General features: G+C 42.0%; 1 protein-coding gene across 1 annotated transcript; it reads left to right on the top strand.

Annotated features, from left to right (window-relative positions):
• Positions 1-1,521: 1,521 nt before the first annotated feature.
• skor2 (SKI family transcriptional corepressor 2) lies at positions 1,522-25,123 on the top strand. Its single transcript, XM_089020709.1, has 9 exons — positions 1,522-1,719; positions 3,408-5,252; positions 11,127-11,184; positions 11,869-11,952; positions 22,670-22,735; positions 22,874-22,972; positions 23,133-23,200; positions 23,815-23,878; positions 24,179-25,123. Exons 2-8 carry the CDS (start codon positions 3,426-3,428, stop codon positions 23,869-23,871), a joined length of 2,259 nt encoding a protein of 752 aa, XP_088876835.1. The 5' UTR covers positions 1,522-1,719; positions 3,408-3,425; the 3' UTR covers positions 23,872-23,878; positions 24,179-25,123.
• Positions 25,124-25,381: the final 258 nt, after the last annotated feature.

Raw genomic sequence — 25,381 nt, 5'->3', positions numbered from 1 at the left:
TTACCGCCCCCCAAACATCTATTAATTCATCAACTTTATTTCAAATCAAGAAACGTTGCAGTCAAAAATGTTTTTAAAGTCAATGAAATAATGTAAACAAAAAAATGAACGTGACGTCATCACTTGTGAGGAGACAAATGCACGCAGCGCGAAGAGGTAAATGAGTTTGATAAGGAGCAGATGGGGCTCGTCCGCGTGTAGTGCATCCAGCCACCCTCGTGCACACGGACATTCAGAGGCAGAGCACAAAAATCTTCAACTTGCACCTTAGCGTCCGATATTGATCGTGAATTGATTTTGCAATTAAAATGGAAGATTTTTAAGGAAATGCTTGATCCTTCCATTTTGGCCTCAAATGAAAAAAATACATTTAAAAAACAATCTCTGGTTATGACAGCTTTAAGATGTAACTTTTTTTAATCTTAACCAACTCGGGTGAAATATATGCCATTAATTGACTTTTATTGTGAAAGCAACAGCTTTCATTTTTACAAAACATGGCCGCCATCCGAATAATTGTGAGCAATGTTTCACTTCTCTCGTGACGTCATCCTTCAATCTGGATTAAATGGCGTTCTATTTAGGTCTGCGTGCTCCCACCTGTAATTTGGCGTCATATTTTTTTTAGTGGATAGAGTAATTGAGTGACATGCCAGGCAGGGCTTAACTCATTCACTGCCATTCCAGAGTGAAAATAATACTAAGAACGTAATTCCCGAGTTTCTTCGGGTTTTGGTTGCGAATGAAGCGCTGGTCATAGCCTCTGGCTGTTTTGTTTCCCTTCCACCCTTTGTCCATGTTAGTGCTCTGTTCCACCTTAAGATGTTAAAGCGATATATATATATATATATATATATATATATATATATATATATATATATATATATATATATATATATATATATATATATATATATATATATATATATATATATATATATATATATATATATATATTTTGGACAGCCACCCTCATTTCAGATAACTCGATTGAAATCAATAATGTATATCATTTCTGTTTTAGACCCAAAACGTGACAAGACCTGCTTTTTTTCCATCCATTGTACACAAACAAACCCACAATCTGTTGACTATATACTCCCTTTCATTGCATCAATTGGCTGCACAAAATGGAAATAAGGCATTTTAATGAAATGTCTAGTTTTCCAAAAAATGTATATCCTGATCCAAATTCATGCTTTCATTTCACGCAACCACTTGGCGGCCTAAATTTAAATCAATTAAACTCGGTTGAGCTCAAAGTATCTGGATCGCCAGACAACTATTGGGCACTTGTAGTGAATTCTAAGCCTTGAATTGACTCGAGGTGGTGGTCGGGTGTAGATGTGCGAAGTGGGGTGGTGGTGAGCTTCAGCCACACGCCAATCAAACAGTAGCGGTGGGGAGGGGGGGGGGGTGTGAGAGAGAGAGAAAGGGAGAGAGAGAAGGATTAAGTCCGCGCGTGGCACCTCTGAAAGGCGAATAAAATCGGTGCGCGAGTGCGTCCGCGGTTTAGCCACATCTGACGTGCTGTTTAACTTTAGTTATACCCAGTAAAGAAAAAAAGGGGAAAAAAACTAGCGCTACCCATAAACTGTGGTTATATAGCAGCTCCTTTTAAAATGAGTTTTTATGCTATATAGGATAAAGTGATTTTTTTTCAGATAAGGTTTTTTTTTTTCATAAAAAAACGATTTGGAGGATTATCGGCTGGTCGAGGTAAGCAATTTCAATTGCGCATTAAATGGGACACTGCAAAAAATGTCTTTTACACAAAAAATGCTACTGACCCCGGTTACGTCAGATCAATTCTTTAGGCGTCCTTGTTGTGGATGTCATCATTTTTTTTGGAAAAAAATGCGACTATCATATACATTCTAAGCTTATAATTCAAATTCATATTGTCATTGTAAAACGAAAAAGCCGAAAGGAAAAGAAGATTAGAATTGTAAACAATCTTCATCGAGTTGATACATCGGCTGATAAATTGTTCAAGTTGATGCTGCAAAATGTCATCAATGCGCTTAAAAGTTGTTATTTTTGGGGACCCTGGTTTAATATTGATCCATCTTTAAGTGCTATATAAGTGTTCCGCAATCTGTTCAATTGCGTCTTCAGTTTTAAGCAAAGCCGACGTCGCGATCGTTCCTATTCAAATGTTGCATTTTGATTGATAATGTGAATAATATGATGAGCGAATTCGTTCAAATAAATATCCGAGGTCATTAGGTTGTTGAAATAGCGAATTTATTACCATGCCCATTGCGTTTTTATGTCGATTCGGGTTTAAAAATACGAGCTATAATATATTTTAATGAGATACAATTTATAGACAAATGTTACTTGTATTAGCATTGTGTCGCAATATAATTAAAACTTGAAATCATTGTAAATGTAAACATTATGGAGACAACGTTGAATTAAAAAAAAAAAGTTTAAAAAACGCATCGGCTCCTGTGTTTGCCAGAAAAATTTTTTTACATCGAGCACATGGAGCACATTTGACATTAAAGTTAAATTGAAAATAAACACTGACAATATCCATGAATGCACACAACCCATTTTAAAATTCAAATGCATGCTTCCAAAACGTGAAATGTCTATGCAAAATAAACCTGGTTACATTTACATTTCACCAATCGATTAAAGTACTATATTTGAAAAATATATAGATATACATTTTTTATAATGGTTTGTAGTTTTCATTTTGATTTTTTATATTTTTTAAATACTCCGGAAATCGCAAAATCAACAAGCTACATGGGCGAGTTTTAGATCCAAATACAGAAATTTGTTACACACACACACACCCACTCACGCGTGCACACATACACACGCACACACAACACACACGTAAACACATACACGCATATATATATATATATATATATATATATATATATATATATATATATATATATATATATATATATATATATATATATATATATATATATATATATATATATATATATATATATATATATATATATATATATATATATATATATATTTTCTATCAATAAACAATATAAAATAAATGACTTTATTTCATGCAGTAAGACATGAGGTAGACTATCAAAATAATGTAATCAATGCATTCGTATGAACTCGTATGTGCACATTCATGGACTGACTTAACTTTTTTTCTTATTGCACCAATAAATTAATTTCATCTGCTTGAATTCGAAAAAAAAAATAAACATTTTACTTGAGAATTTATAATTATGACACAAGCTTGGATCACAATTTGAAAGACAAACTTTGAATATGGATTGAATTTAAAGCCACGTGAATTGTAAACTAGTCCATATTTGGCTGCTTTTTAAAATTGGTAGATTTTGCTCCGGTCTCCACTTGAGCATCATCATCACATCTTCATGTTTCTTTTTCTCGCTTTTCTGCAGTCTTTTTTCCTGGCCACTATGGACAAGTCCCATCTCTCTAATGACATCATCATGAGCAGCTCAACAGGCCCTTACCCAGAGGACCCTTTGACACCTCCCCGACCCCCCCACCAACACCACTCGTCGTCTTCCTCGCCGTCGTCCTCGGCCCTCAAGCCCAACCAGGTGGGCCAGGTCGTCCTGTATGGCGTCCCCATCGTGTCGCTGGTCATCGATCACAACGAGCGACTTTGCTTGGCGCAAATCTCCAACACGCTGCTGAAGAACTACAGCTACAACGAAATCCACAACCGGCGCGTGGCGCTGGGCATCACCTGCGTACAGTGCACGCCCGTCCAGCTGGAAATCCTGCGTCGGGCGGGCGCCATGCCCATCTCGTCGCGACGCTGCGGCATGATCACCAAACGGGAGGCGGAGCGCCTGTGCAAGTCTTTCCTGGGGGAGAATCTGCCCCCCAAACTTCCCGACAACTTTGCCTTCGACGTGACGCACGAGTGCGCCTGGGGTTGCCGCGGCAACTTCATCCCGGCGCGCTACAACAGCTCCCGGGCCAAATGCATCAAGTGCTCCTTGTGCAACATGTACTTCTCGCCCAATAAGTTCATCTTCCACTCGCACCGCACGCCCGACGCCAAGTACACACAACCGGACGCGGCCAACTTCAACTCGTGGCGGCGGCACCTCAAGCTGAGCGACAAACTCCCTGCGGACGACTTGATTTACGCTTGGGAGGACGTGAAAGCCATGTTCAACGGGGGGAGTCGCAAGAGGGCCCTCCCCTCCGTCCCCCACTGCCACTCGATGGCGCCCATGAAGGGCGCGGTTAGCTCGGCGGTGCCTCACCTGATGGCGGGCGAGCAGAAACGAGCTCACTTTGACCACGACGACGACGCTTTGTTGCCCCGCAAGGCGGCGCCGAGCTACCCCATCATCCCCGTCCCCAGCAAAAGCTTTGGGATGCTTCAGAAGTTCCCCCCCGCCTCCATTTTCCCCTCGCCTTACACCTTCCCAGCGGCTTTCGGCCTGTGCCAGCAGAAAAAAGACAACGCCGACATTTCGCCTGGGCACAAAGGTGCCGGGTTGTCAGGTCTTTTATGGCCCGGGCGCAAGGATGCTTTTTATCCGCCATTTTGCATGTTTTGGCCCCCCAGGGCGGCGGGGGGGATCCCAGTGCCCACCTACTTGCAGCCTCAGCCGGGCCTCTCCTCGCTGGCAGACAATCCGTCCCTTCGGCAGGCCTTTCTGGATCTGTCCGACTCCTCCGAAGCCGTCAACGGGATGGGCGCCGCATCCAGATCGGGTCTCTTTGACCCCGACTGCCCGGCGGTGACCCCTGACCTTCGACCCGTCGCTTCGGAGAGCTGGCTGAAGCTTTTGGAAAACCCCACGCTGAACGCCAGAAAGACCAGCTACGGCTCGGCCTTCCGTCCCGTTGTCAAGGATTCCGAGAGCATCGCCAAGCTCCATGGCGACGGAGGAGGCGACGCTGCGGCGACGGAGGAGGAACCAGACCGCCGCGCTGGGCTCTCGCCCGGCAGCAGCTGCAGTTACGGCAGTGAGAGCGCGGGCGAAGGAGAAGCCGAGGGAGGGGAAAGCGAAGAGGACGGCGACGTGGACGTGGAGTCCTCCAAGCAGGAAGACGAAGACGACGGCGGCTTCGGCGGACGCCGCCCGCACACTCTCACCAACGTCTTCCTGCCCGCCGTGAGCAGCATGGAGGAACGGGGGAGCATCACGGCGGACCCCATCCAACTGGAGCCCTCCAGCTCGCCGGCCTCGTCTCTCGCCAGCCTGCCGCTGTCTAACTGCAGCCTGCCGCACAGAGAAGAGCCATTTTCCAAAAATGTAAATATCCCCGCCGATTTTTGTCATTGTCACCCGAATTCCAGGACCCACAGAATATTGACTTTTACGACGACATCAATATTCAATGCGCCGTTAGAAACCTTAGCAACTCTTCTTTCATCAGAAAAGAAATACTTATTAGCTAAATTATATGGGTCAGGAGTTATATGGGCTTGAAATGAGGGCAGGTGTTCAAAATACAATGCAATACAGTAAAGTCTGGTTATATCGATATTCTCGGGAGTCAGAAAAAATGTCGATATAACCGTAATATCGATACATCCGTTCTGCGTCGAACTGCATTAAAAGGGGCCGGGGCAATACGTAAATGGGGAACTTTGATATGGCATGTAATTTTATCATTGGGTTCATGGATTGTGTATCTAGCATGTTTTTTGTACAGTAGTAAAGTGAAAAATAAACTTATGCATAAAATAAAAACGTCTTTACACTTTTTAATGACTATTTCCTTTCAAAAATGCAACCAATGCAAAATCCACACGTTGTTCTATACACACGAAACCACGAACGCCAGCATGACAAACATATGAAAAACAGTGATTGTTGTAAGCCATAAAGATATTTGAATACAACACAATTAAATACATGGATGGAAAACAAAAACTGCAACGTTTACATTACGCTGATGAGGTATTCTGCGGCACGTCAAACTCTTTCGCGATGGAGGATTTGCTCCTTCTTGGATTCTCCTCGCTCTTTGTATAAAAACCCCCAAGCAAATATCGATTCACCTTAAACTGCTTTTGTGTCGCTCTAAACATAGCAAAATGGCCGGCGGGAGATGAAAAAGAGCATCTTAGTAACCGGATTATAGTAATAACCATGAATCGTACTAAACTAAACTAATTATACATAAAAAGACGAGAGATTCGGACGCGAAATGAAAATAGTATCGTAATAAGTAGTATTATCAATATAGCCGATATCGATATAAGGAGACTTTACTGTACATATATGTTGCACATGTTGCATAGCACTTTAATCACAGCTGAAGCTGAAACCCTTGAACAAAACAATGTATAAAAGCAGACAGAGTAGGCACCATCTTGTCGCGGCTTGGAATTGAAGCGGATTTACGTGGGACAGGAGATGTGAGACAATCTCCTTTCGTCAATGGATGCTACAGCTTTGCGTTAGCTTTCAACATTTAGCTTAGAACAGACCTGCACGTTCTACCATGACGTCCCTGATCCACTGGTGAAAATGATGCTTTAATCCTCTCCTCTTTCATCTTGAACAGCTTCATGTCACGAAGAGGGTACAGCAAGTGCTGAAGAATTAATGACTCTCTGTGTCTTTGTGTTGTCATGTTATTTGCTATTTAGTTTTAGTTTTTTTTTTTTTTTACTGCAAGATGGCGTCACGAGATTGGCGCCATCTCCTGTATTTTTTTTTATACTTCTTTCTTTCCTTTCCTCTTCCTTTCATAACTTTGCTGCTGTGAAATGTAAATGTCTCCACTGCGAGACGTATAAAGGTACATCCAATCCAATCCAATCCAATCCAATCCAACAAAGCGCTAACGTGGACAAAAGAGAACTTGCCAGTGGCCAGGGTCAGCGCATTATCAGCACCCAAACAAGAAAAAAAGAACAAATACACGAATGGCGCTCTCTGTCATATTCCCAATTCCCGAATCAATTTGTGAATGGCAGTGAATGAGTTAAATGGCAGCCATGTGATAGGTTGCCTTCACCACGTCCTGATTTGGGCTAATAGATCCTGACATGGGGGGGCATTTAGTGTATGTTCTCCCAGCGTGACCTCAGCATGTTCGGCAATTCTCATTATTAACCTGTTGACGATTGCATTAGTCTGGATGGCTGCTGAGGCTGGAGGAGGGGGGAGCGAAGGAAGAAATAAGAAACTAATGGCATTCTTGTTGCATGTTTTTTACAAACAACGCACATACAAAAAAACAACAACAAAAAAACAAAACATGATCATTGTTTTAGCATTCAAAAAGTATAGCATTAGAAATAACCCCGAGAGCTTAATTATTCACAGGGATGCTTTCTTCTCTTTTCCTTTCGGCTTTTCCAATCAGGGGTCGCCACAGCGAATCAATGTCCTCCATCTATTCCGGTTTTGTGCATCCTCTTCTCTCACACTAGCTACCTTCATGTCCTCTTTGACCACATCCATAAACCTCCTCGTCGGTCTTCCTCTTTGTCTCCTGCCTGGCAGTTCAAGGCTCAGCATCCTTCTGCCGATATAGTCACTCTCGCTCCTCTGGACATGTCCAAACCATCTCAGTCTGGCCTCTCTGACTTTCTCTCCAAAGCCTATAATATGAGTTGTCCCTCTAATGTACTCAGTCCTGATCCTATCCAACCTGTTCACTCCCAAGAAAACTGCTACCTCCAGCTCTGCTTCCTGTCTTTTCTTCAGTGGCACTGTCTCCAGTCCAAACATCATGGCTGGTCTCACCACTGTTTTATACACTTTTCCTTTCATCCTAGCTGAAACCCTTTTATCACACATCACACCTGACATTTTTCTCCAGCCTGCCTGGACACGCTTCTTCACCTATTTTCTATACTCTCCATTGCTCTGGACAGTTGACCCCAAGTACTTAAAATCCTCCACCTTCTTTATCTCTTCTCCCTGTTGCATCACTCTTGCACTTGGATCCCTCTCATTCACACACATATATTCCGTCTTGCTGCGACTGATCTTCATTCCTCTCCTTTCCAGGGCATATCTCCACATCTCTAGTTTCTTCGCCACCTGTTCCCTGTTCTCGCTACAGATCACAATGTCATCTGCAAACATCATGGTCCAAGGAGATTCTTGTCTAACATCGTCTGTCAGCCTGTCCATCACCATAGCAAACAAGAAGGGGCTCAGAGCTGACCCCTGGAGGAGTCCCACCTCCACCTTGAATTCCTCAGTCACACCGACAGCACACCTCACAACTGTCTTACAGTCACGATGCATGTCTTGCACCGCTCTGACATACTTTTCCATCAATCCAGACTTCCTCACGCAATGCCACAGCTCTTCTCTGGGCTCCCTTTCATACGCTTTCTCCAGATCTACAAAGACACAATGCAATTCCTTCTGACCTTCTCTGTACTTCTCTATCAGCATTCTTAAAGCAAACACTGCATCTGTCGTACTCTTTTTTTGGCATGAAGCCATACTGCTGCTCACAAATGTTCACTTCTGCTCTTAGTCTAGCTTCAACTACTCTTTCCGAGAGTTTCATTGTATGGCTCATCAATTTTATTCCTCTGTAGTTAGTAAAACTCTGCACATCTCCTTTGTTCATAAAAATGGGCACGAGTACACTTCGTCTCCATTCTTCAGGCATCTGTTCACCATCTAATATCTTGTTGAATAACCCAGTCAGGAACACCACCGCGACCTCTCCAAGACACTTCCATACCTCGATTGGTAAATCATCAGGCCCGAGTGCCTTTCCCCCCTTCATCCTCTTCAGCGCCCTCCTCACTTCATCCTTGCTAATGTTTGCTACGTCTTGGTCCACAACAGTCACGTCTTCTACTCTTTGTTCCTTCTCATTTTCCTCATTCATCAATTCTTCAAAGTACTCTTTCCATCTTGCCATCACACTACTGGCACCTGTTAATACATTACCATCTCTATCCTTAATCAACCGAACCTGCTGCAGGTCCTTACCATCTTTGTCTCTCTGTCTCGCCAGCCTGTAAATATCAGTCTCACCTTCCTTGCTGTCCAGCCGAGCATTCAAGTCATCATAGGCCTCTTGTTTGGTCTTTACCACCTTTACTTTGACCGTGTGCTGCATCGCCTTGTACTGCTGTCTACTCTCGTCCGTCCTCTCAGTGTCCCACTTCTTCTTTGCTAACCTCTTTCTCTGTATACACTCCTGCACCTCCCCATTCCACCACCAAGTCTCCTTATCTAGCTTTCTTCCACTCGATACACCAAGTACTTTCCGACCTGTGCTTCTGATTATGTTCGCTGTAGTTTGTCAGTTGTCTGGAAGGATCTCTTGCCCACCCACTGCTTGTCTTACCTCCTTCCTAAATGTCATGCAACACTTCCTTTTTCAACTTCCACCAATTTGTCCTCACTTCAGCCTTTGGTTTCTTCATCTTCCTCACTGCCAGCGTCATCCTACACACCACCAACCTATGCTGCCTGGCTACACTCTCACCAACCACTCCGTTGCAGTCACTGATTTCCTTCAGATGGCGCCGTTGACACAAAATGTAGTCTACCTGTGTACTTCTGCCTCCACTCCTATAGGTCACCCTATGTTCCTGTCTCTTCTGAAAGAAAGTCTTCACAATAGATATTTCCATTCTCTTAGCAAAGTCAACCACCATCTGTCCTTCAGCGTTCCTCATATGGAGTCCAAACCTGCCCATCACCTCCTCATCATCTTTGTTTCCTGCACCAACATGACCATTGAAGTCTCCACCAATTACAACCCTCTCACTTCTTGGGATGATCTGTATGACTTCATCAAAGTCCAACCAAAATTTCTTCTTCTACGCCAGCTCACATCCTACTTGTGGGGCATACTCCAAACAACATTGAACATCACGCCTTCAATTTCTAGCTTCAGACTCATCATTCTATCTGATACTCTTTTTACTTCTAAGACATTCCTAACAAACTCCTCTTTTAAGATAACCCGAACTCCATTTATCTTTCTGTCTGCACCATGATAGAACAACTTAAACCCTGACCCTAAGCTTCGAGCCGTGCTCCCTTTCCACCTGGTCTACTGGACACACAGTATGTCTACCTTCCTTATCTGCATCATGTCAGCCAGCTCTCAATCTTTACCTGTCATTGTTCCTACATTCAAAGTTCCTACTCTTAGTTCTATACTCTTGGCGTTCCATTTCTCTCTTTTCCTCCGGGCACACCTCCCTCCTCTCCTTCTTCGACCAACAGTAGTCAATTTTCCACTGGCACCCTGAAGGTCAACAGTACCAATGGCGGCCGTTGTTAACCCGGGCCTCGACCGATCCGGTATCGGATTCAGGGGTTTGATTCGCATATTTGTCTTGGCAATTTGTTTGGGGACCAGCACAATAACACTGGCTTGTGCCCCCTTGTGGCTACATTTTTATTCACAGGGATGCAATGTTGACTTATATCATTCGTGTTGCTGTTTTTTGCCTTTATACAAGATGTACTCCTGTCATTATTGAAGTATTTTTATTCAGGTAACATCTGACTTACGACCGAGTTCCGTTCCGACCAAACGGTCGTAAGTCAAAATGGTTGTAAGTTGAAATACATTCAAAATGTTGAAAAGACTCGTTGGCTAAATGACTGGCAAACCCCCCCCCCCCCCTCTGGTGAGATGCTGGCGGGCTGGCCAAAATTGTCCAACACATTGCCGGCTTGCTCGCGCGTTGCAATGCCAGGCGTAGAATTAAAATTAAAAAAAATGGAGGTCGTGGTCGTAAGTACCGGTGGTCGTAAGTCAAGCCGGTTGTAAGTCATATGTTACCTGTATTTTGCCCGATATACAGGTTTTTTTGTGTGCAAATATACATTTCAGTCTCCTGACATTTTCTTTGTGATGAGAATACCGTATTTTCTGGAATATAAGGCTCACCTTCAACGAATGACATATTTTAAAACCTTTTCCATACATAAGGCATTATAAGATGCACCGTCAATGAATGACATATTTTAAGATGCATATGACTTTTATATGGCACATTGTCAATTTTTGAAAAATAATGTTTCTTTTAGGTGCACCTTATAGAGCAGAAAATACTGTACTTTGTTTTATCTTTTCACCCCGCCCCCCGTTCAATTTTGCTGCTGTAGATTGCAAGTATCCCCCTATTAAAGGCTTTCTGATTCTGATTCTGATTTGTCAATGCACAATTTCAGATGGACAAAAACAGGAATGAAGGACTACCTGCCTACGCCACAAAAGATTCCATGTCAGGTGGGCACAGGCTTTTGAAATTGATCGCATTTAGAATATTTTTCTTATGGCTGTTACTCACACACACACAGGCACTTTATTAAAGGAGCTTTGACTCACTATCGATTTCTCTAAAATATTTTTTCCTTCACTTTCATGTTTCATGACTTATTCTATGGCAGCTTTGTTTCATTGCGTGTCCGTTTATCCCATCAATTCATTTTCAAATGCATTAATGTTGTTTCTTGCCACATTAATTATTGTTAATTATATACAGTAAAGTCTCGTTATATCGATATTCAAGGGAGTCCGAAAAATACTATCGATATATCCGACCCTGTTTGCATGTAATTTTCTCCGTGCGTGCATAGAAATAGTATCGATATAACCGGGACTATCGATATATCCGATATCGATATAACGAGACTTTACTGTATAATGATGTTGTTGTTTATTCTATTCTTCATTTGAACCGATTTTGATACTCTGGTTTGATTTTATTTTGATAAAAAAAAATATCAATGTTCATATGAACACGCTGGGCGTCAATGGGTTAATTTATTATTATTTAATTTATATTTTTCATTTTATTTTTGACATCTATTTTTGGAATGTCATTTTGTCACATCCACAGTGTCCTACATTTTTTTGGGCGATGAGTTTTGACCGCTCTATAATATAAATGTATGCCATTATGTCTTCAAGATGACAACAAAGAGGTGAGCAGCTTCTTTGGAGCCGAGAACGAAACATCAGCACCGGCACCAGACTTCTGGAGGGAACGCTCTGGTAGGCTTTTTTTCCCCCACTTTTAAAATCTCAACTTCTGTCATAAATAAATACAGAATTATAAAAATACAATAAAGTGTCGTTATATCGATATCGGATATATCGATAGTCCCGGTTATATCGATACTATTTCTATGCACGCACGGAGAAAATTACATGCAAACAGGGTCGGATATATTGATAGTCCCGGTTATATCGATATTTTTTCGGACTCCCTTGAATATCGATATAACGAGACTTTACTGTACATACATAAATAGAAATAAATGAATAAATAAAACCATAATTTAAATAAAAAATACATATGTAAATAAATAAATACATACACACATGAATAAATACATTCGCACATGAATAAAAATAAATACAAATAAAAATACATCAATATATAAATAATAAGTAAAGAAAAAATACATAACAATTAATAAATAAATAAATACATCAATAAATACATAAAACACATAAATACATAAATCAATGTATACATACAAATGTAAATAAGTAAATACATACATACAAAATTGGGATTTAAATAAAAAAATACAAAAATACAAATGTAAATAAATGAATACATTAATGAAAAATAAATAAAAATAAAAACCACCGCGTCACATGCCACAAGAACAAAGGTAGGGATGATGACACCGAACGACCAGACGACCAGAAGACGCGATGACCCGACCCAGAATCAGTGACAGGATTATGACTGAACGCCTCTAAGTCAGAATCTCGCTCAGTACGAGAGGAACCACATGTTCAGACATTTGGTGCGTGCGTTTGGCTGAGGAGCCAATGGTGCGAGGCTACCATCTGCGGGATTATGACTGAACGCCTCTAAATCAGAATCCCACCTCGACGCGCCGATACCGTGGCGCCGGGGCCTTACGGCTGGCCAAGGTTAGCGGCGGGGGGAGGTCCCCCCGTCGCGCGGAACGCCGCACGACACTGGGCCGGGGTGCGCCCGGATGATGGGGGCACCCTCTCCAGTTACCTACACCGCATGCGTATCAAAGACTCGGTGCTAAATGACCTGCAAACGACCTGATTCTGGGTCAGGGTGTCTTAAGTAGCAGAGCAGCTCGATCGCTGAGAACTATTGAAAGTCATCCCTCGATGGAAATATATACGTAAATAAGTAAATCCATACATAAAATAAACACATAAATAAATAAGAAAATAATGTGAAAAAACACGTAAATGAATACAGACACACATGAATGAAAAATAAATAAAAATAAAAATACAACAATACATAAATAATAAGTAAATAAAAAATACATACATACATACATACATACATACATACATACATACACACACACACACACACACACACACACACACACACACACACACACACACACACACACACACACACACACACACACACACACACACACACACACACACACACACTCTTCTCTCTTTTCTCTTGGCAGTCCATCGAAGTCGAATATGACATAGCATCCATTCTTATGTGGGGTACTGGACCGTGGTTATTGTTGCTGGCGGCGATGCCACTGCAGGTGACTATGAAGCCCGATTCTGGAGCCACGAATCCTGCCACATTCAGGACATGTGAGGCCCGGACCAGGCTGCCGAGGCGGTACTGGAGCAGCACAAAGGTGTCTTTGCTGGTGCCGCACGATCCCCCTCTGGGTGTGTTTGTCTTCAAAGTGTTTCACCCCTTCGTGGCATAAGGAATTTGGAGGGGACGCCAAATTTCTGCAGTATGGTCCAGTGAATGTCACGGTTAACTGTGTCAAATGCCTTGGTAAGGTCGATGAAGGTGATATAGAGGTCCTTGTTTTGTTCTCTGCATTTCTCCTGACCTTGTCGCGCAGCGAAGATCATGTGCAGAGTGCTTCGATCCTTTCTGAAACCGCATTGTGTCTCTGGGAGGATGTCTTCGGTAATGTGCGATGTAAGACGGAACAGCATTACTTTTGCAAGAATCTTTCCCGCAACAAAAAGCAGGGACATGCCGCGGCTGTTGCCACAGACTGACTTGTCCCCCTTCCTTTTATAAATGGACAGCGCTCAATTATTAACTGTTTGTCCTTCAGTACACGCCTGTGTACAGTGGCCTGTTAGCTGCATAAACTCCAGATCGCTGGGCTTTATTTTGCATTTCTTTAGAGTCTGTTTAAGCTTAGTCTGTTTAGGCTGGTCTTTGTATCGCAGTTTAGGACCACCTGGCTTCCTATTCGATGACAAGAGTTGTCCATAAAGCACCTGTCGAGGCAAACGGCAGCTAGGCATCAGTATGAGATGTCCAACCCACCGGAGTTGCCTCTTTGCTAGTATAGCCTCAATACTGGTGGAGGCAGTGCGTTGAAGGATGTCAGTGTGTGGGACACAATCCTGCCAGGTGATGCCAAGGATTCGTTAGAGGCACCTGATGTGGAATGCATTGCGTTTAACATGGCGTCGATAGATGGTCCACGCTTCTGCACCATATAACAGCGTGGAGACACACACTGCTTGGTAGACTGCGAGTTTTGTTGGAGTTTTTAAGTGGTTGTTTTTGAACACGAGCATGCAATCTGCCAAAAGCTTTGGGGACTTGATTGATGCGGGCCTGGGCGTCATCATCAATTAGACAGGAGGGTGTTAGAATATTGCCGAGGTAGCTGAATTGCTGGACAACCTTGAGGGGTGTGCCACTGAGGGTGAACACGGGGGGTGGAGAACTCTCTTTTGCCATGACCTCCGTTTTGGTTACATTGATCACGAGACCGAGTGATCGGTAGATGGAGGACATGGTATCAAGGGCATGTTGCATGGCAGCTGGGCTGTGGGCCAGCAGAGCACAATCATCTGCATACTGTAACTCGTGGATGCCACTGATCAGGGTCTTGGTCTTGGCCTGTAGGCGTCTGATGTTAAACAGGCTACCATCCAGGCGGAATTGGATTTGTACGCCGCCACCTTCCTGGATGGACCTATGGAAGAGGAGCGTAGCTGCCATCAGGAACAGGAACAACTTTTGTTGTTTTTAAGGCTCCGGTTTGCAGAGAGTACCTCTGTGAACTGAGGAGGTTCATCAAGGGAGAGAACTGATGGAAGCTCTGGGAAGGAGTCAAGGACAGATGGGTCTGAAGGGTTTACTTGGTTGAGCAGGGAGAAAAAGTGCTCTGCCCAGCGCTCAAGTATTAGCTGTTTGTCCTTCAGTCGTACAGACTGTCTGCAGATCTAACTGGAACAATGTGTTGTCTTTGTGGGCCATGCAGGGATTTTACAGCATCATAGAAGGCGTGTGTGTTGTTGTCTGCATGCCTCTGGATTTCTTGGGCCACCACTTGTTTTCCTTTCCTCAGCTCATAATCCTCAGCTGTTTCTGTGTTTCACCACAGGTGGCCTTGTAGTGAGAGAGGAGAATGGAACGTGAGGGTTGGAGAGAAGTGTGGTTTGGCTTTGTGCTTGGCTTCCAGAAGCTCCTGTATGGCAGCTGAGCTGTTATCAAACCAGTCTTGGTGACGTTTCTGAGTAAAGCCGATGGTCTCAGAGGCAGCTTGATGAATTGTTGTCCTCAATTTTTTCCACCTGCTTTCAACATCAAGGTCATCGTTACTTGTGTCCTTGTCCAGGCTGGCAAGTCCCTCTGCCAGCTTGTTGCGGTAGCTGGCTGCACATTCTGGGGACTCCGGGGCCCTGGAGTTAAGACGCCTTTGGGGTTGCTGTTTCTTATGAAGAGGTCAAATTCTCAGCTTGAGGCTGGACTTGATCAGTCGATAATCAGTCCAGCATTCAACCCCACGCATGGCCCGTGTGATGTAGACGTTATTTTGGTCTAGTTGCCTGGTGATGATGTAGTCCAGTAAGTGACAATGTTTGGACCTGGGGTGCATGATGTGATGTATTTCTTTTTCAGCTGAAAGATGGTGTTTATTACAATCAGCTGATGCTTAGAGCACAGAGTGAGGAGTCAGAGGCCATTGCTGTTTATTTTCCCCGTCCCGTGCCTTCCGATTACTTGTTTCCAGAGCCTGGCATCAGTACATACTCGGGCATTGAAGTCACCCATCAGAACAAGTTTATCAGAGGCAGGGATTTTAGGCCAGGGACTCGTAGAAGGCATCTTTGATGTTATCGTCAGCAGCCAAGGTGGGAGAATAGGCACTGATTAAAGTTGCAAAGGGACTCGGGGATGTTACTGAGTAAGCTGCTTTTCACAGCAAAGCCAACTCCATGGAGTCTTCGGTCATTCTCTGGGAGACCCTTTCAGAAGAAGGTGTAGCCCTCACCAACTTCTGTGAGTGAATCCTCACCTGAGAAACAAGTCTCATTAAGTGCGCCAATATCGATGTTTTACCTCCTGAGCTCATGTGTGATGAGGGCAGTTCGTCTTCGAGGTCTCTCCATCCCGTCTCGAGCATCGAGGAGGGTGCGAACATTCCAAGTAGCCAGGTTCATAGTCATGGGTTTGATTATATTTCGTTTTCGACCGCAGAGGGGGGATTCCTTGGTGGCTGCGGTGGACCACCCAGGTGTGGTGGAACAAGCAATGTTTAGGTCACCTTTTTTCTAGACCCTTCCCCTATAAGGAGTGAGCAGTGCGGACGAATAAGGCTGCTCAGACGCACAGGATGCTGCCGAAGGACAATGTTGCTCCATCCCATCTTCGCAACAACCATCAATCCTCTACCGCCCCTGTGTAGGAATCAAGCTAGAAGCTTCCACCACATCCATGACCTGCCTCTTTATCCTATCACCAGTGGACTTATATGGTGGAAGGTGAAACCTGCGCTAATAGTGGATTTACTGTGAGGGACGGGGCGTGCAATTCCTTCCCCCACATACTTGGCCGCACCCACTGTATTCCAGTGGAATGAGTGAGGACTCAAAACAACCTTCAGGTGAGTGAGGTTGCATGGGGCTGCCGGTGGTCCGATCTGTTGGACTCCGCCTATGCCTACCCCCGGGTGCGGATTTGGGATCACTCTTTGCTTGGGTGACACTGACAGGAGTACAAGACTCCAGCCGACATAGCTCTCAGGGTCATGGAGACGCGCAATGTGCCTCACCACGATGGTGGTGATCCCAGTCGTGGTGATCCCAGTCGAGGCACAAAGACACACAGACACTCAAGCACGCAACACACACACACACGCGCACACACACACACACACACACACACACACACACGCAAACACACGCACACACACACACACACACACACACACACACACACACACACACACACACACACACACACACACACACGCACACGCACACGCACACGCACACACACACGCACACACACATACATACATACATACATACATAGATACATACATACATACATACATACATACATACATACATACATACATACATACATACATACATACATACATACATACATACATAAATGGGTGGGCGGATGGATGGATGATGGATGGAAGAAAGGATTTTACCAATGGTTAGGTTTGTTCCACCCTAGAACAACAATTGTTACTAATTATATCATATTTAGTCAATCATTTGGTCTCCTCGCCCCAGATTTCAAATGACCTCATTTTGACATACTAAGACCTGCTTCATTTGCATACATTTACTTCCACTGACATCACATCAGAATCAGAATCAGAATCAGAATACCTTTATTCGTCCCGCAATGGGGAAATTTGCAGTCCACAGCAGCAATTGAAGAGGGATGGGGTTGGGGTGGGAGTGAAAGGATAGAAAACAAGATATTCTAAGCATAACAAAATAAAAATGTCAACTGTATACTGTGCAAATGTAGATGTGCAAAAACCGTTCTATAAACAAGACTGTACATAGTGCAGAATCAAGAGATGCATTTAGATATATTGCAACAACCCATATTTACAAGTGTCCAGTTTTTTTTTTTTCACATGTGATCATTGGGAATTGTGAAGCCTGACAGCAGTCGGTAGGAACGAGCGGCGGTACCTCTCCTTCTTGCAGCGCGGGTGTAATAGTCTCTGGCTAAAGGAGCTACCCAGAGCTGTCAGGATGGGCAGGAGGGGGTGGGAGGGGCTGTCCGTCATAGCTTTTAGTTTAGCTAGCGTCCGTCTGTTGCCCACCTCCTCAAGAGAGTCCAGCGAGCAGCCCACGACAGAACTGGCCCGCTTGACAAAGCGCTCCAGTCTTTTTCTGTCCCGGGTGGTGATGCTGCCTGACCAGCAGACAATGCCATAGTGGATGGCTGATGCCACCACAGAGTCATAGAAAGTCTTTAGGAGTGACCCCTGAACTCCAAAAGACCTCAGTTTCCTGAGGAGGAAGAGGCGACTCTGTCCCTTTTTGATTAGGGCATCCGTGTTTGTTGTCCAGTCCAGTTTATTGTTGAGAGTAACACCCAGGTACTTGTAGGAGGTCACCCTCTCAATGTCCGAACCCTGGATGTTCAATGGTGCAGGTGACGATTGTTTCCTGCAGAAATCCACCACCAGCTCCTTGGTTTTGCCAGTGTTGATCTGGAGGTGATCAACTTTTACTCTCTGATTGCACCCGTGTCCCTAATGGAGTGACCAAAATCACAGAGGGAGGATAGGGAGGCTCCGCCAAGTTGCTTCAGCCGACTTGTCACCGAGTTTGTCGCTCTTCAGGGGGCCGTTATAGTTGAACAAGAAAACATCACCTCGGAAATAAGCGGCGGCTCTGGTAGCCTCCATCCTAGACCAATATCACCCGAGACATAATTGCCCCCCACAAACCCCCTTCACCCCTCTTTTCCTCTGCGCTTAAAAAATGCTGTTTGAAAAAGATCACAGCTTATTGCCTTCTTCTATCTGTCAGGAAGATGTTAAAAGTGCATTATGATAACTGTGTACCCCCACCAAGGCGCAAAAAAAACACCTGGACAGACCCGCGCGCCCGCCTGGTAATGATCCCCGCACATAATGTGTAATGTATTTGGGAAAATTACATGAAACAAATTAAATGAGACCACCTTTTACCCTGATTGCCAAACGTTTCCCTGGGCGTCGAGCGGCTCGACGTGATTAGAAGGCCTGACTCCTTTGAGAACGCCAATCCCCCCCCCCCCTTCCACCTAGCCCTCCCCTTTCTTCACCGCCTCCACTGTCTTTAAACTCTTCCTCTGTTCCTAGGGAGGGAGGAAAGAAAAAAAATAATCTAATTTTCCATTTATGTAATGCAAAGCGCTTTGGCTTTGACTATTCACGGTTAATTGACTGTCAAACGAGGTTGTTATCCTCGGGCAGTGTCTGCAAATTTGCTTGTCAAATGAGACATATGGAGGAAAAGGGAGAGAAGAGGCAATGGGGATGTGGAAGGGGGTGGGGAGTTAGGGGGTATTTTTGCTCTAAATGAGCGGAAAGAACATAGGAGGGCTAGAGGAAGAGATGAAATGACTGGAAGAGAGCGTTCGCGTTGAGTGTCGGCAATCGCTTCATTATCGCGTCGGCGCCAAGGCGCACATTGCGTTAAAAACTTTTATATATTTCTATATTATTTGGAAAACATTTTTAATTCATTGAAGGTGCGCCTTATACACCGGTGCACCTTATACACTGGAAGATGCGATACTTATATATTATATTTGGAAAACTTTTTTCATTCATTAAAGGTGGAACTTATAATCTGGTGCGCCTTATATATAACAGTTTCAAAATCCAACATTCATTGGGGTGCGTCTTATAATATGGTATTTATATATTATATTTGGAAACTATTATTTCCCAATGACGTGCGGTGAGGTTTGTGGCTGGTGAGGCACTGACATCATCACATCCATATTTACAAATATATGAACTCGACAGAGTAGCTTATTCACCATTTGATTGGAAACAGTTAACGTGTTTTGTTTAAAATGTCATGTCGCATTCTTTATATACACAAACTGTAGCATAGAATTAAAAAAAACGTTATTATCATGTTACCTTTACTTATAAATGAAGTCCATGCGCTGTTGCTTCTGGAGAAAAGGCATTGATAACTTCTTTGTAGAAGCCTTCCTTATCTTCAGTTTTAAAAGTCTCTCTGTCTCAATGGAGATGCTGTAGTAGCTGGAACAGTGAGCATGAGCTGGAGCAACTTTGTTGCCTCAGGAATAGTTTCAATGAGATCCTTCTGGGCCTAAAAGCTGAGAAGCTGTCCAGGAGATTTACATCCATCCCTCACCGTTTGTGAGCTATACAGACCGGTGTTGGTCTTCCTTTAATTATTATCTCCTGCTTCGATTGAAAGTCCAGTTTAGAAATTCTTTCAATTTACATATGTAATCCTCCATTCTGAAAATAAGGCCAAGCAACACAAAAAATGACTGGATGGGTGCCCTTAACTTGCTAACTGTTTCCTGTAGCTTGCTGTCAACAATTCTATATTCTGCAGCCGAGGAGTCGCAAGGAGAATCTCTGGAATCACCAACGCCCCCTGTCATGAGGCAGGAGAACTGTGTGCCTAACCTATGCACACAGCTTTGATAAAATAAAATAAAATAAAATAAAATAAAATAAAATAAAATAAAGACTGTAGTACAGTGTTTATAATGTACGGCGACTCTACATTATATACAACAGCTAAACTGTAGAAATTATTTCATATACTAAAAGTGTTTGAACACTTTAATGACGATATGCAGATGGACAGCAATGCGGTCTCACTGCAGAGCAAGCCAGCACAGTTAGTATAGTCATAGCGCAATCCATGGTGAGGCTCAGCCGGCTCGTCTCTACTTAGTATTTGAACGGTAAATGTGAAAATCCCAATATGGTGAAGTTAAATGGAAAAGAACTTTAAAGTACACATGACTACATAAATATAACTGTTTAATTTATTTTTTTCATTTGATATTTCCATGATGACAGGAGGCAGGTGAGGCACTCCCTCCTCTGCGTCCCCTGACTGCGCGTCACTGGTATTTAGATACAGTAAAGTCTCGTTATATCGATATCGGATATATCGATAGTCCCGGTTATATCGATACTATTTCTATGCACGCACGGAGAAAATTACATGCAAATAGGGTCGGATATATCGATAGTCCCGGTTATATCGATATTTTTTCGGACTCCCTTGAATATCGATATAACGAGACTTTACTGTATTATATTTGGAAACCTTTTTTCATTCATTAAAGGTGGGCCTTGTCGTCTGGTGTGCCTCATATATAGAAAAGTTTGATAATACAATATTCATTTGGGGTGTGTTTTATACTCCGGTGGGACTTATATGCAGTAAGGAAAAATGTTTGTAAATGCACCATTCATTTCAGGTGCACCTTATACTCCGGTGCGCTTTATATACTGGAAAATGTGGTATTTATATATTATATTTGGAAAACTTTTTTCATTCATTAATGGTGGACTTTATAATCGGGTGCGCCTTATATATACAAAAGTCTGAAAATGCAACATTCATTGGGGGTGCGTCTTCTACTCTGGTGCGCCTTATACACTGGAAAATATGGTACTTATATATTATACAGTAAAGTCTCGTTATATCGATATCGGATATATCGATAGTCCCGGTTATATCGATACTATTTCTATGCACGCACGGAGAAAATTACATGCAAACAGGGTCGGATATATCGATATTTTTTCGGACTCCCTTGAATATCGATATAACGAGACTTTACTGTATTTGGAAAAAATTAATATATTTAGATATTATATTTGGAAAATGTTTTTTATTCATTAAAGGTGGACCTTATAATGTGGTGCGCCTTATATATAGAAAAGTTGAAAATACAACATTCATTGGGGTCGTTACACTCTGGTGCGCCTTATACACCGGAAAAAAGGGTATTTATATACAGTAAAGTCTCGTTATATCGATATTCTCGGGAGTCGGAAAAAATATCGATATAACCGGACTATCGATATATCCGATCCTGCGGCATGTAAATTTTCTCCTTGCGTTCATAGAAATAGTATCGTAATAAGCAGTACTATCGATATAACCGATATCCATATAACGAGACTTTATTGTATTATATTTGGAAAACTTTAATATCGTTAGATATTATATTTGGAAACCTTTTTTCATTCATTAAAGGGGGGGTCTTGTAGTCTGGTGCGCCTTATACAGTAAAGTCTCGTTATATCGATATTCAAGGGAGTCCGAAAAAAATATCGATATAACCGGGACTATCGATATATCCGACCCTGTTTGCATGTAATTTTCTCCTTGCATGTATATAAATAGTATCGATATAACCGGGACTATCGATATATCGATATAACGAGACTTTACTGTATATAGACAAGTTCATTTCGGGTGCGCCTTATACACTGGAAAATACTGTATTCCCATGATCAGTATTTTTTATTTGATCTGAATTTAAATCATTGTTAAACATAACATCCATTTTAAGCTGTTTTGAGCAAATTTGTCAAACTGGAACGCTGCCGCATTAATGACTACCCCAGAAATAGCTCTTACTTTCCAGATATTAGGTGACACCTGACTTAATTAAATAACAGACGCATCATCCCGCTGAGCTCTCAATTCATCTAGGCTCTTCGTAATGACAAACTGAAGTTTGAAATAAGGTTAAAAACAGATTTAAAAAAAGTAGGATCGATTAATGGGTGGAAAATAAAGTGGGAAAGATTTCCCCGTCATTGAGGTTAAGCGGCACTGCCATCTCGAGGTCCGACGGTGCATTACAGCTCTTTTATTCAAGCTTTTTTGATGGGGTGAATTCAAACACTGATTAATATGTTGGTCAACAGCGTTAGGTTTTCAAAAAAAAATAAAACAAATGTTGTGTTCTCAGGTGATCAAAGCGAAGAGGCTGCGTCTCCCGTGCAGTTGAAGAAGGATGTGGAGAATATGGAAAAAGGTACACAAAGATCATTTGCGTTTCTTGATGAGAAAAATTAGCTGCCTCGCAGGGTTATTTTCAACGTTGGAAACAATTAAATCTAAGAGCTATTTTGCAACATTTTCATCCTATCTTTTTTGTCTTTCTCGCCAATAGAGGAGCTCCAGAAGGTACTACTGGAGCAGATTGACTTCAGGAGGAGACTGGAGCACGAATTTCACACCCTCAAGGGCACCTCCCCATTTCCTGTCTTCCGTAAGTCCCAAATGAAGTTCAATGCTATTTTTGGGAAGCCATTGATTGTCTTGATCATTTTAGATTCTCCTTTTCTGTTCTTAATGTGCTTGTTAGTGCTTGTAAGATGACACAGTACGGTTTTGTCAAAGAATTTTGATTTTTTTAATTTTTATTTTAGATGGTTTCCAAGACCAGATGAAAAGAGAGCTCGCCTACAGAGAAGAGATGGTGCAGCATTTACAGATGGTAAGACTAAAAATAAATGCAAACAAAAATCCATAGACCTCCTATAAAAGCTTTTGTTTTGAAAGGTGCTTGGGAATTAAATGTATTATTATTATTATTATTATTATTATTATTATTATTATTATTATTATTATTATTATTATTATTATTATTATTAATGCCAAAACACTTTATATTAAATCATATATAAAAAAAAACAACTACATGTACTACTACAATTGATATGCCTTATATTAAAACATGCAAAAAAATGTAGTTAAAAAAATAATTTAAAAAGGCAAGCAATTGATATACATCGTTGTTACTTGGTTGTGCATCCAGGTAAAAACAAAAAAAACAGGCCATGTAGTTTATCTTTCACGGCTGAGGGGCTCCTGTGCAGCATCTGAATCAATCATCACAGCTGACTTGAGACGCCGACAGCCTCCATTTGTCTTTGCTTTCTGTCATTGGATGTAACCGGACACGGTTGTGTGCAAACGGTCACAAAGCTTGCATGTGGACACACAAATTGCTCCTCACGAATGCTAACAATAAGCTTCATTGTATTGATCAAAAAATGCTATTACGTATGTTTTTTTTAAAAACATTTTCCAACTCTTTTTGTCTTCTAGATTCCGTATGCAAACATCATGAGAAAAGAAAAGATCAGCTCCCATATGAATAAATAAATAAAAGGCAAGTGCTTTTATTGTTATTATTATTTATTTAGCTAATGCTAGCACTATTTGCAAAACACAAGGAAACAATTCCATATTACACCTGTCAAATTCATTAAATAATTACAATATCATACCTGGTGTATATTAGAATTATTTTTACTGATGAAAATGAGGAGTTAAGTTGTGACAGTTTTGATAAAATAGTGTAATTTATGATTCTGTTATTATATTTAGCTGATCTCAACTTTAGCTGTGAAGTGACTCGCTGTATTGTTTAGAAATAACATTAACTAGTTTTTTATGTTTTTGTCTTCAGAGTGTAGGAGGAATAATAATCATGGGACTCCGCCACGAACCCCTGAACCCCCCACCCCACCCCCTTTTGTCCCCCAAAAAGACATAACTGTATCATCAAATGCAGGCATTTCTTCTGCATTATTTGCACCCGTCTCCATTATCCTGTTCCTTGGGATTGATTTCCGAAAGAAGCGACAAAAGTCACGGCAACAAATGGAAATCAGCAGCCAGCAACCAAACCCCAATTCTCACTTCTATGATTTTACCGGTTGGATTGAACGGCTAATCCACAACATTTTTTAAAGCGATATATATGTATATAAAGAGTCATCTTAAAATCTGTTTCTGTTGTGGACACTGAAATGCTGCAGTAAATAAACATATTGGATGAGGATAATCCTCATGCTAATATAGTGACTGTGTTTATTGATTTTGTTGCTGTATTATTAGTCAATGACATATCGGCCATTATCTACTGTGAACACACACGCATCCTAAAAACACAGGACACATTACCTCAAAAGAACACCATTTGTAATACTGTCCTGAAACATTCTGCAGATAAGCATCTGGTGAGGTACTTGTTTACTTTTTCAAATAGATGAACAATAAAATCCAAAGGGTTCCCTTTCACCCAAAGGTGATCATCAGGATGCTGCCTTTTCAAGGGGCTTGTCATGTTTGCAGATTCTGAATGGGCATGAATTGTACTGATGAATCTTGTTATATATCCTCCAAAAAATGTACATAATATTCAATGTGAGACTATTCATCCTCATAGTCTGTTTACGTGTTTATTTTCATTTCAGTATTGGGTTCCCAGACCTTCATATAAAAAAAAGATTATTTATGACAAGGGAAATGATGATTCTGACAGTTCTATTTCAGTGTATCATCCATCTCATTCATCTTGTTTATACGTCGAACCAAATGAATGGATAAAGCTGTCATTAAAGAAAGATCATATTCTGCATATGTATTGAAATAACCGATGTTCCTGATGTCTGAAATTCATTGTGTGTAAATTAAAAGACTATGAATAACAAACCAAGTGTTTTCTAATTGTACAACAGTCATTTCATTATTTATCGAAGATCATCAGCACCCACTTCACCATTAAAATTCACTCAGAGCTCGAAAAGTTGAACGAAATGAAAACCTACATAACCCAAAATAGTTTATTTTTGTGGGCAACAAAAACACGTTTGTTTTTGGTCGTTTC

This window comes from Hippocampus bargibanti, linkage group LG18, assembly GCF_051943395.1.
Source record: "Hippocampus bargibanti isolate YZ-2025 linkage group LG18, ASM5194339v1, whole genome shotgun sequence".
NCBI lineage: Eukaryota > Metazoa > Chordata > Actinopteri > Syngnathiformes > Syngnathidae > Hippocampus > Hippocampus bargibanti.
This window is presented reverse-complemented; position numbering and strand designations above follow the sequence as displayed.

Coding starts and splice junctions, on each gene's coding strand:
- skor2 (XM_089020709.1), top strand. CDS start 3,426: ATGGACAAGTCCCATCTCTCTAATGACATCATCATGAGCAGCTCAACA. Junction 5,253..11,126: donor AAGAGCCATTTTCCAAAAAT/GTAAATATCCCC, acceptor GCACAATTTCAG/ATGGACAAAAACAGGAATGA. Junction 11,185..11,868: donor CACAAAAGATTCCATGTCAG/GTGGGCACAGGC, acceptor TATGTCTTCAAG/ATGACAACAAAGAGGTGAGC.